This window comes from Vanacampus margaritifer, chromosome 5 (genome assembly GCF_051991255.1).
Source record: "Vanacampus margaritifer isolate UIUO_Vmar chromosome 5, RoL_Vmar_1.0, whole genome shotgun sequence".
Classification (NCBI taxonomy): Eukaryota; Metazoa; Chordata; class Actinopteri; order Syngnathiformes; family Syngnathidae; genus Vanacampus; species Vanacampus margaritifer.
This window is the reverse complement of record NC_135436.1, coordinates 17,675,685-17,688,780: the sequence shown is the minus strand read 5'-3', so window position 1 is coordinate 17,688,780 and position 13,096 is coordinate 17,675,685. Positions and strand designations below refer to the sequence as shown.

The 13,096-nt window shown below is 38.4% G+C and overlaps 1 protein-coding gene across 7 annotated transcripts in view; it reads right to left on the bottom strand.

Moving 5' to 3' along the window:
- The window catches only part of dscamb (Down syndrome cell adhesion molecule b), a 118,770-nt gene that overhangs the window by 93,876 nt on the left and 11,798 nt on the right, over positions 1-13,096 (bottom strand). For all 7 annotated transcript variants that reach the window (XM_077566619.1, XM_077566621.1, XM_077566620.1 and 4 more), the window contains exons 2-3: positions 4,132-4,449; positions 3,904-4,050 (exon numbers count right to left, since the gene is read on the bottom strand). In XM_077566619.1, coding sequence (XP_077422745.1) covers positions 3,904-4,050; positions 4,132-4,449 — 465 coding nt within the window. The remainder of the gene's footprint in view (positions 1-3,903; positions 4,051-4,131; positions 4,450-13,096) is intronic.

The window sequence follows — 13,096 nt, the reverse complement described above, 5'->3', positions numbered from 1 at the left end:
GTCTCGCTGACATTTTGTACGCTACTTTTTCAATATCCATTCTTTGTTGGCTCTTCTTCCTGATACCAAGGCCGCCAACTGTGTTGCTCGGGCTGACATTTTGAATGATAAGAAAAGTAAGTAGGCAGATGTGAAAACACAACAAGCCACTCAACGCACAGGACGCTGAAACACAACGATGCGTTTGGCAACACGGCGTCACTTCAAAACAAGGCTCCACTGTAAAATACAGCCGAACACAGCGCAGCTCATCCCCTTCCTCGTCCAGTGCCTTTCTTCCCTTTGTCTCTTTCATCTCTCCATTAGCTCCGTCAATTGTTTATCAAAAGCAGCAGACGACAGCAGCGGGGCATATGAAAGCGTGTACATGCAAGACCCGTTTTAAAATTCATGACGGGTTAATGGTATGTTAGTTGCAACGTTAGGACCCGGTGCACTAGCGTTGTGCACATTCACATTCAAAACGGGCCGCTTCAAATGACTACTAAGCAGTCCTTATTCTAGGAGGTAATTCATATTCTAATTAACTTTTCAATCACAGCTGATTAATTAAGACAGGGCCTACTCGGTAATTATGCATCTATTTTAGACCCATTGAGAATGAGCGGTTATTCAATGATTTTTGGAACGCTTTTCAATGTATATTCCGGTTGTTATGTTGCTATTTATCAAATTACAACACAAGCTATTAAATTGTATAGTTTAAAGTTCAACCTGAAGACGCCAGTCAGGGCGTGAGGGTGAGACTCACGCATTTCTGTCTATTCTCACACTCTAACGCTTTACTTTTGTCACGCTAAAAAAAGTACTCAATTTTTAATCATTAACTTCCTGATGTTACCTCGACTTAAAAAACTCTCATTTCCATTTCAATTTGTAATTAATTTATTTAATTCAGTAAGCGTAACGTGGATGGATGGATGGATGGATGGATGGATGGATGGATGGATGGATGGATGGTTTATTCTCTCTGTATTGAAATTGAACACCTGTATGACAGTTAATATTTTTGCTTTAAATGTTATACAATTAATAACGTTATGGTAATGATGTGAGCCTGGAACTGATTTGTCAAATTTGAAATTACATTCAATGAAACATGTTTCATATATATATATATATTATGTAAGACCCCCCCCCCCCCTCCCCCATACAATAGAACAAAGACGAAGAGAGAGAGAAACAAAAAAGAACAAGTGGATTGTCATCATGTTCAAAAATTTGCACACAGAGGGACATATGTAAATGTAAAATATAAATATAAGGACAGCGACAGAGCTTATAATACTATTGACTAGTTAATCAAATAGTTGGTGGTTCATAATTAGTGATCGAGTAGTGTCAAAAAGGGGTCTTACATTTTTACAAAAATGTATCTTAAAATTGTTTTTTATCAAAACGAATCCGCTCCAGCCTTACATAATACACAATGAAAAATGCTTTTGAATTCTGAAACAAAGATCGATCAGCCCTCTCATCGTAGTTTTTTTGTGTCTCTCCAAGCATTGATTGCTCCTCCCTTCACCTGATGCAAGAGAAGTGTGCTTGATGTTCCCATCCCCAACAAAAAACAGTGATTAATAATTCAACGTGGCTGTGAGATAGCTTTATTTTATGTCCACTGAGACCAGGTCTTCTTTGATGAAGAATTGAAAAAAGCAAGAGAGAGAGAGAGAGAGAAAAGTGAACTGGAGGAATTGGAAAAAAAACAGGCTGGGTCAAACTACAGCACGTTGCCAGTGTCAAAGCTCTGTTGGTGTCCTTGTGCAGCCCCCTCACCCTTGGAGTAAACACAAGCTCTCCATAACAGTGTGAGGTGGATCTGCTCATGCATCAGAATCCACCATCAAATATTTATCAGAGAGCAGCAGTGATTTTGACCGTGTGCTCATGCTTTTGACAGCGCTCGCCTGCTGCAATACTTATTGGAGTAAACACAAGCAATCCAATAATGTCGTTCTTGCAAAAGAAGGTAAAAGAGAAACACACACGTACAATGTAATTCATCATTCAACTTCATTGCATAAACACTGTCGGATCAGCTGGAGAAAAAAAAAAATTTGCTGCCGCTAAAATAAAGGTGATTTATTTTATTTAAAGCAATCTCAGACATGTGAAATAGTTGATATTTTGATGATGAAAAGAACACCAGCCCTTGTGTTGTCTGCATGAATCACTCCATTTGCACATCCAAATCATATCTGCGTGCCGCATATTTCACCAAATCTCTGTGACATTAGGCAATGTCTTTTAACTGGCAGCTTGCAGTGAGTAAGTCAGGCAAGCTCGCGAATAAATAAGTCTCCGGCATGGATCAGAGGACACATCTTCATGCTCGAGCAGACACATTTAAAATGCCACCAAAACACCGTCCCAGATTTTGCCCTCAGTCAAATAAACATCAAGTGCTCACTTACAGGTCCCTGAATGCCCCAGTACCAAGCGAAATCAGCCCGTAGGCGGAACACGGAGCAATCACGGAGATAAGCACTGCTTTTAACTTGAGTAAAAAGTCAACGCCCTGTTGTCATGCTAAATGGCATGGATTTACTAATTAAGCACTGTTAGGCCATGTAAATTTTTCTAGTTGAACTGAGGTTGAGAATGTGGATAGACAGTTATCAGCATCCCATGCGGTTGAGTCTCAGTACTGGCACACACCAAGATGGTAAAAAAATAAATAAAAATGTTGTAGTAGTAGGAGAAAAGTAATATTATGAGAGAAGTCATTTTTGGGTAATATTAAAAATTGTGTTTCCAAAGATATGTTCTATGCAGTACGCAGTAGTCTAGTTTGTGGAATATGAGTCAAGCAGCAAAATCCACCTGTTTTTATCCATCCGGGGAAGGCGGCCATTTTGCCACTTTCTGTCGACTGAAAATAACATCACAGTTGTTCAGGGCTCATATATAACAACCAAACACGACTCGCCTGTTTTCTACGTTTTGACATGAGACATTTACAAGCTGAGCCATGCTTGGTCGTTACCTGAGCCCTGAGCAACTCTGATATCATTTTCCGTCGACAGCAAGTAGCAAAATGGCCGCCTCCTGAGATGGGTAAAAACAAGTTGATTTGGCGGCTTTTTTTCAGATTCCACAAACGGCTATATTAATCAGAATGCCGTGTTTACACCAGCGGCGGTGCATACAACTTTTTGGGGTAAAGAAATGATTTGACTTGACTTTCTTTTTAAGTATTTGTGTAAACCCCTAACATTCATTAGATGAACAAACAGACAAAAAGAGGCCATCTCAGTGTGTATATAATTTTCTGACTTTGTTCTTTTTGTAATAGAAGGACATTATTCTCTTAATAAACAGTCTTTAACAAATTAATTGGACACGTAATGTAAGGTTTACATCACAGGTGCCTAAATTAACACCAGTCATTCCTGTCAAAAAATTTTAAATATTGAGAGCTCACTGAAACTGAAACAGTTCGCATAAAATCACTTTATATCAGGGTGCCAAATAAATGTGTTAAGTTCACTGCTGTATATTTATAACTTTTTTCCTACAAAGTTACATTTTCATTTTCACAATATTCCAACTTCATCGGCCTCTGGCTGGTTTCTTACTTTTCAGTCCAGACAGCATATTCCTTCTGACATCCAATTTACAGAAAAGCCACTTTACAATAAAAGCAAGTTGAATAGACAGCAGCATAGTCAAGGCATAATTTGGAGCAAAACAAAGCCAGTAAATGTGTGTGACAACCATTTTTTTGTACTATGAACATTTGATTTTAGCTAGTGACAGAGTTTGAAAGGAGGAGGTAGGTGATCTGTTCATTAACAATCAGTGAACCATCTGGATGATTTTAATAATCCATAATCCAGACAGACATTACCGTTCCTTATTTAAAAGCCTACTTGCATGCACGACAAGCGGCGGTCTTACCTGAGCTGAGTGAGACCGTGTCTTTCTCCCATGATACAACGCTGACGTAGGACTCGACAGAAGCAGGAATAATGCACTTGAAGACGGCTAAGCTGCCTCGCATAGCCTTCTGGTCAGCCACTCTGACCGTGTAGGGTTCCCGTGAAACTACATCAGATAAACAGTGAATAAAAACACCTTAACGGAGAACACTTTTCTTATATCCCCATCATTTCATTCTGTTCTTACCAGCTTTAATGTGGACATCCTGACTCCTAATCTTGCCCGTGGGGTTTTCGGCAGTGCAGTAGTACGTGTTGTCGTGGATCAGCTTGCTGAAGCTGGATGGCAGGAAGTTGAAGATCTGGAGCGTTCCATTGGGGTGGACGTGGCGGATGCCCGGGACATCGTAGATCTCCTCGCCGGTGGCTAAGTACCAGCGCAGTGAGGCAGGGGCTGCACCCCCAGCAGGACAGGGCACTGAGGTCCCCGTGGTGCTGGCGAATACTACCTCTTGAAGCGATGCATTGACAAAGTATAAGCTGGAATGGAGATCGTCACTGAAAACTGCAGAGGCAGAAAAGAAATGCAAGCTGTTAGCATAGCGCACATTTAGCGCATTTCCTCTACTCAGAAGCACTAGTTTGTATATAAATCTGGACCCTCCTCTAACTAGCCATACACTTTGACAAATATGCTACACAACCAAAGTGAGTCGATCGTGGATCCATTAGTTTGTATGAGGCCGGCATTTTTCATTAGCTGTGAACAAGTACAGGCAACAACCAAAATATGTGTACATTCAGTACTAGCTTGCCATCTGAGTCTGGCTACGAGCATGACAGCTCTGCTCTAAATGGCTTACAGTGACACTGACAGCAGGCATGGACCTTCCCTGGGGAGAAAACATTTTAGCACTTCATAAATTCCTAACAAGGTTTCAAATTGCAGACTTTGCCCATCTTTTTCTCTGCTCGTGCAGGTTTAAACCAACAAAAAAAACAGACATAAATGTCTTGCTCTTTCACTCTCTCACAGACAAACAAATCTACACATTTCAGTAAATCAAATTAACTCTTTATTCAAAGTGAAACTGTTATGTACTGTATATATTTTAAATTGTATGTACTGTATAAGAGAGCTTTTTCCAAAATGTGGACAGATTGAGATGAAAAGGAAAAAGGTTGAGGTCAAATTATGTTTTATGCTCATCATTATGGACATTTAGTGTCTGCTGTATACACTGTATTTACTCACAAAACCCAACCAGTAAGATGTATATATTTTATATATCAGTTGGCCAGGTAATGAATCAATTAATGAATTTGTACAATGAATTAGAGGGTTCAATGAACACTTGCTGTTAAATTTCTGAATAAAATATGATGACATCCTGGTGAAGGACTCTGGTTGGTGGCCCGGTGGGTGGTGGGTGGTGTCTGGTCAGTGCTGGATTTCACTTTCCTTTGTTTTCTTTGGTCCTTCCTCAGGTCTCCTGACGACCTCACGGCTCTGGCTGGGTTCTGAAGTGTTCGGTTTAGGTGAACGGTATGGGATTTTTTAATAGGTTTTAGGTGAACTAATGAATACACACTCATACGCACGCACACCCGCACATACACATACTCACCCACATACAAAATAAAAATCAATAATAAAAAAAAATATATATATATATGATGACATCCACCACACATAACTCCGAATCTAACTTGAGTGCAGCTCGTTGAAATTCAACAAAATCATTTTACACTACCTGTGCCAATACTTAGACGTGGTTCCAAAAGGCCTAAAGTTTAGTCTACTTTTAGCCACTAAATTATGAAGTGTTCTGGGGGCATGTCAAAAAACAATGACCAAAATTATATATCTCACTCTCATACTGTCACATTTGGCAGTAGTCATTATTTTTGCCAAATTTGAAACTTTGAACAAGAGTCGTCTGACTGATGGCACGAAAAGCAACAAAGTCTACTATGGCAGAGAAGAACTCTAGCTCCATGCATGTAATGTCAAAGTATCTCAGGGGGAGCTGGTCCCTATGCAGGTTGGTGGCATGAAGGGAAAATAACCATGGTTTGATATGTCCTCATGTAACCTCTTATATAAGGATATGTTGTTGTCCTGAACTGTTGTACAAATCCAGGTGCCCAACAATTTGTAAATAAAGGGCGGAATCAACCTGGGAACTCTTCCTTGTTTATACTATAGTCATCCCTGCTTCGGAAACATGTTTTCGAGGGTGCCTGGGAGTGAATGCCTTGTTCATACTACATTCCTCCCTGCTTCGGAAACATGTTTTCGAGGGTGCCTGGGAGAGGGCTTGGCCAGTCCGGTTTCTCACGCTCACCCCTTTTTGTTAATGAATAAAAAAACGGAGCGGCACACGGTGTGGGTAGAGTCAGCTGTGGGATACGTACGATCGCCCAGCCGTTTTGCAGCTCGTTCTACCCGGACCGTCGGCTCTCCGGTCTCGTGTCAAGGTAAGCGCTGATGATGATTATATTCTGCTGCTTAGCGTTGAAGTGTGTTGATTGCTGTTTGCGGGGAATAAAAGGGCACATTTGTTCTAGCACAGTATATCAGTCTCTGTGTATTCATTGTTGCCGCCGATCACTCACGATCCTGCATAAAAATATAAAAGTGAAGTAGTGTTTTCCACAAAACATGGCACCAGCCACCAAATACATCAAAGTCATCTCCTATTCTTATTCATTCTCTGTTTCTCAGATGACATCGCTCTCAATCTTTCTCTGGTCGATAGAATGTTGAAGATGCTCGCTGGAGCTGTAATGAGCGGGTAAAAATATACCTTTAGACAGATGGTGACTCAAAGTTAATGGAAAGGACTGTGGCACTCAGTGGAGCACAGACTTCCACCAGGTTAGAAATACCAATTCATATAATTTTGTAATTTAATAATTTGGAGTTGGGGCAGCACGGTGGCTGACTGGTTAGCACGTCCGCCTCCCAGTGCAGAGGACGTGAGATCGAGTCCGGGCTTCGGCCTTCCTGGGTGGAGTTTGCATGTTCTCCCCGTGCTTGCGTGGGTTTTCACCGGGTACTCCGGTTTCCTCCCACATTCCAAAAACATGCATGGCAGGTTAATTGAACACTCCAAATTGTCCCTAGGTGTGAATGTGAGTGTGGTTGTTCGTCTCTGTGTGCCCTGCGATTGGCTGGCAACCAGTTCAGGGTGTACCCCGCCTACTGCCCGAAGCTAGCTGGGATAGGCTCCAGCACCCCCGCGACCCTAGTGAGGAAAAAGCGGCCAAGAAAATGGATGGATGGATGAATAATTTGGAGTTATTCCATGTGTGGTAATTGCTAGTTCAAACGAAATGTTGTAAATTGATACTCTGTGACAATAATGATTTTGTTCATACAGTCATAAGATTGCAAGAAATGGGACAATATGTTGTCAAGAGAGAAGCTTTTTCTATTGACATTTGTATTTAGATGATGGGTTTATGCTAAGGTTTCGGTTGTTTGGTAATTACCTAATCCTGCACGCTTACTAAGGGGAAAAATAAACCAACTAACAAATATGGCTGAGGTAAAAATGGAAGAAGTAACTACCAGTTTGTTAGCAAAGTTAATGACTCCTTGTCAGCTGTAGAATAAATTAAAAAAATTATACTATTGGTCTATGAATCACCAAATGGTTTGGGACCTGAATACATTCAAAAAATGCTGCTTGAATAGAAACCCATTTGGGCTCTGAGGTTTCAGACTCGGGTCAATTAGTAAAGCGAGTTAGTAGAGTTCAAAGTAAACATGGTAAAGCTGCACTTGGCTGTTATGCTGCACACAAATTGATCAACTGCTAATAGAAGTGAAGTCAGTACCAAGTCTAAATGCTAAGTTAAACACTTTGCTTTTGCCCTTGATTAAGACCTTTTTTTTTCTTTTCTTTTTTTAAATCTAACTTTATTTCTTTACTTTTAAATGTTCTCAAAGTGTTCTTTTAATGTGTTTACATGTTGTCAATGTACATTCTTGCTGATATGTTTGTAAATGTGTTTAGGTGCCGTATCTTGGCTTGTGTGAAGCACATTGATTTGTCTTGTGTTATGTATGAAATGTGCTACATTATTAATGCTGCCTTGCCTAGTACTGAGCACTTTGAAACCACGGCCACTTTGTACCAAGCGAGTTGATGGTGGCTCATGGATTTTGTTCAAGTGGCATACAGTATTTCCATTGTTCTATAAAACCTGAGACAGGTGCAACTGGCAGAACTAGTGGTTTTCAGGAAGAAAAAAAACTATTTAGGTACTTGACTTAATTGAGGTGATAGAGAAGTAGATGAAAGACGTATGTGATTGCCGTGAAAGCTTTTATTCCATTCTAGCATCGGAGAAATTGGATTAGGATTTATGTCCTGGCTGTTTTCATGTTCGTGTGTTTCACATATGAAAAGTATGTGAGAGTGACGCACTTCAGCCAGGCTGAGAGCAAAAGCCAAATTGATTTAATTAAAAAAAGAGAAATTGACTGTTTCACTGCGCTGCTCGTTTTCTTAATTGACTACGCTTCCAGCAGCCAGAGCGCACGGTCTAGTGGCGCAGGTACATCGCCTGCTCAGACCTCACAAAGAGGACCGTGTCACGCCCCAACAAACGTCCAGCCACTTACGACTTGGCCCGAGAGGAAATGCGTAATTGCCATCATTTTTCATGAGCCCAACTGTAAAGGTGAAATAAGTGACACTGTTCAATTATGTATTATATGCATTTATAATTGACTATGATTTTTTTTTTTTTTTACGTCTCTGGTTGCTAGGATGTCTTTGAGCAAAAGAAAGTGATTTTGTTTCAAATATGCAGCTCAGGCCATGGCACACTATGCAATGAAAAAAAAATCCTGTGTGCTGTATTTTTTTTTTTCTTTTATCTTCAACTGTATTACAATGCAAAGCATGTTTAAACCACAAATAAGGCATTCTATGTGTGCAGGAAGCAATAATATATTTGTGTGTGCCACCGAATAAAAGGCTCAACATAACTCCTTCATTTTGCTGTTTATCAAGGAGGGGCAAAATATTTGAAGTACTTCTCAGTGTCACTGCAAACAACAAACACAGTGATTGAACACAGTGACACTGATTATTTCATTAAAAACAGAGCTTTATTTTCTTTTTTCTTTTTTTTTTCTTTTTTTTAAGGAGAGCTCAGTATTGTTCATTCGATTTGACATCATCATTGCTCTCCTTTTTAAAAAATAAATAAATAAATAAAGTTTTTTTTCTTTCTTTTTTATTTTTTTTAAAAAAATATATATACATATATATATACACACACATATATATATATATATATATTTATTTATTTATTGTATGTGGGTGAGTATGTGTATGTGCGTGTGTGTGTGCGTGCGTGCGTACGAGCGTGTGTGTATTCATCAGTTCACCTAAAGCCCATTAAAAAAAATCCCATACTAATAATATAATATAATAATAAATTGCCAAATGCAGAAACATCAATGTAAGTTATCACGATGTAGCGGCTCTCGCTTTATTTTCTTTTGAAAGGGGAAGTCAATCCAAAAAATGTTCTTTATTATTGCATTTGTGGACTATGACATAAGCTGCACCCATTTTTATTCATCTCAGGGGCGGCCATTTTGACACTTCCTGTCGACTGAAAATAGCGTGTTTCAATTTTTTACGCAAATTTACTGAAAATGCGCAAAACGAAAAAATGCTGCCCGTTTCAATCTGTTTTTATTTTTGCAAATATTCAAAGGGGACTCCTTCACTGTAGGTGGCGGTATACACCATAGAGATGTGATCCACCACTAATTTCAAAGAAGAAGAACAGGAAGCAACTGAGCCGTGCAATGATGTCATATGAGTTTGCTTTTGTAATTCTTGATAAACCGTAGCATTTCTTTGCTGTTTACCATCTAAAAATTTGCTTATTTAATTATTTCCAAAAAGATTTCTGTTTCGTTGTCCCCCCAAACATACCTTCCTTTATCGTCCGCCATTGCTTTGTGACTACAAACGTACGTGTGACGTAGCATCCGGTCAAAACGTGTGATGTGTATCCGGTTTTGTCAGCGTTTATTCACAAAACCTATCCATAGCCAAAATTCGCATTTTCCTTTTTTCGATATGCTTTAAAATCCACCCCCTCCAAGCGTAAAAACTTTTTTGCGAATTTTGGGCCCTTTTTTGAATTTCTAGTGCTTCCATTCAGTTTTATTTTCACTATTTCTTGCTAATTCAAATATAAATGAGTGGATGGAAACCCCACTAATGACAGGGCTCAGGTAAACGACCAATCACGGCTCACCTGTAATCTGAGTTTGGTCATGTGATATTCGTAAGCTGATTCAACAGCTAAAAAATGTTTACCTACTTTTTACACCAATATTGTTATACATCTTTTGTTGCGTGTTTTTATTTCAAACAACCTATAGATGTTTACATTTCACATTCTTTGACAGAAGAATGAAATAAAAAGCTGCACAAAGCAAGCAAGAGGCAGCAAAGTTTTAGTTTTTTGTTGTTGTTTTTTAACCCGCAGGCAGGATTCAATCTCCTCTTTTTCAAAGGGCATCTGTTGAGTTCATTCCGTTGTCATGTATGCTGCGGCAAGGGGATTCGTGGCAGTGTGGCACTGGGGTCCTTACAGTGACATTGTGACAGCAAAGAACCTTGGGTAATTAAAGCATCTTTTCTGTCCCCTCAGGGCAAGTGAGTGAGGGACCGGCAGATCACACGAGGCTCGTTGAGATACAAGAATAAAGAAGCCAATAGTGCAATGTTCCACCCTTACAAATTTTACTCTTTAGGTTTGTAGATGGAAGCATCACTACATGCTGGAGAGAACAGAAACACCTTGGAAGGCTCAATACAAACATGACTCTATTACTCTTTTGTGCTCTTTTATATTCTAGTTTTTGCACCAACAGCAAAAATTTCCCCAACTATAACTGATTGATTTTCCTAATCATGTCTCAAATTTGAGTAGTCATTCGTTTTAGGCAGAGTTTATAGGGCTTACACTTGACTGCTTCAGAGGTCAATGAAAAAATCGGCATATAGTCTAAGGTCAAGCGGCATTGACAAAAAAAATGGCAGAAACAGGAAGTCAGTCAGGGTAATATGTATAGTCATGGAAAAAAAATGTTTTTACACCACCTTGTTTATTTTAATTTCTTATAATTAAATGTGTGTTATATAACTAGCAGACAGAATATAAAACATGAAATGCCTAAAAGCACCTTTACTTGTACCAGGCATTTAAAATTAACATGAAACTGACATGATTTTTTTTTTCATTGCAGTCCGTAATACAGTCATGGGGAAAAAATATGTAGACGCAGGCTTGTACATTAAGCTCATGTGTATAGCAAATAAAACGGACATTAAGCAATCATCAAATAAAGTATGTTATCAATTACTGATATTAACTCATTTACTGCCATTGACGGCTATAGACATCAAAAATTCATTTGAACTATTTCTATTAGTTTAACATTTTTTCCCACTTTTGTTAACAAGAGTATGAAAACCTAGGAGAAAAAATATTGTACATTTAGACCAGATATAAAATTTATAATAATTGTAATTAGTACAATAATTTGTACTAATCTTTTCTTATTAAAGTAAAAGATTTATTTATTTTTTTTAGATTAAAAAAGAAAAGATTATTTAAAAAAAGAAAAGATTATTAAAAATTAGGTCGTCAGGCGATAAAATTGTTTAATTGTAATTAATCACATGACTTCAATAGTTACCTCATGATTAATCACAAATTTTATATCTGTTCTAAATGTAAAATAAAAACTTTTTTCTAGGTTTTCATATTCTTGTTAACAAAAGTGGAAAAAATGTTAAACTAATAGAAATAGTTCAAATGAATTTTTTTACGTCTATAGCCGTTAATGGCAGTGAATGAGTTAAAATTATTAAAAAGCAAATGTAATGTAGGGCTACCTTAAAATCTCAGATCTTTTGGTCACACTGAAATGAATTAATCCGTTCCAACGTTCACCAAAATACAACAAAAATATTTTTAATGAGGGAAAAAAAGCACTTCATAATAAAGTACTTTATACAAACATAGAAATAGAAAAAATCGAATTGTTAAAAATAATTTCATTTTTTTTGTCGCATTTCATCAATTAAAAGACTATTTTGCTGTTTTGTTTTTTCTTGTGTGCCTGCCTTAGGTACCTTATAAGACAGACAGTTGTACTGTTCAATGAGACATCTCAAGGGTATCAGTGTGGCACTAATGTCAGTCATTCTTCGCAGAGGATAAAGAATAAACAATGTGAGCACTGCTATATTTCCCGGCTGCGCCACTGTTTGTGCCCAATCTATTGCTTAAAGGTTTTTATACAGTATAGCACAGCAGCATGTATGTTATTTAGTGTTAGCATTTATAATGAACTACATTATGTTGTTGTTTTCAGTATGCAATGTGCATTTCTCTTTGATACATGTTTTATTTTACACTAAACTTCAACAGGGAGTGGCAGTGAACAGTTTGATGCCTCTATTTTGAAGAACTGTGTTTGTTGCATATTTTAAGTGAGTTGAGTCGTGTTCCCTGCCAAGTCAAAGCAAAAAGTCGGCCAAACCTCGGCTCATATCTAAAAAAAAAAAAAAAACCTCATAAGTCGAGTCCCTCATATCTCAAGGCACTACTGTAGATTCAACTGAATAAAAAAAATATGTCAGAGACAGGCAGACGCCAACCAGTCCGAAGTGAGTAAACGCTCCCACTCATGCGATCTGCCTAGAGGCAATACACCATGCGGCGAAGCTAAATGACTGTCCTCCAATTTGCTCTCATGAATATTAAGCAGCGCTGTGACAGTAGAAAGGGTTGGCTGCGTGCATGCCGCTGATCCTCACCGACAGATCTGTCCTGTGATGTTTAAGGGGCTATGCTTAAGCGATGATGTCTAAATTATACACTTGCCGCTTCTGCATATGAGCTCACGAGAGAGAAGACGCTGAGGAGCTTTTCTTTTGCTGCTCTTGTTTGAGAAAAAACATATTTTCGCTCGCCTCCAAAAGTATTGGAGAAGTGAGGCCATTATATTTGCTGTTGATGGAAAATATTTGGCTTTGAAATCAAAAGATGAATAAGACAACAGATGATCATGTCATCTTTTTTCCATTTTTTTTCTACATTAGATCTGTATCTGATATACAATTTCTAAAGTACAGTAGCACCACTTGTTCGAATTA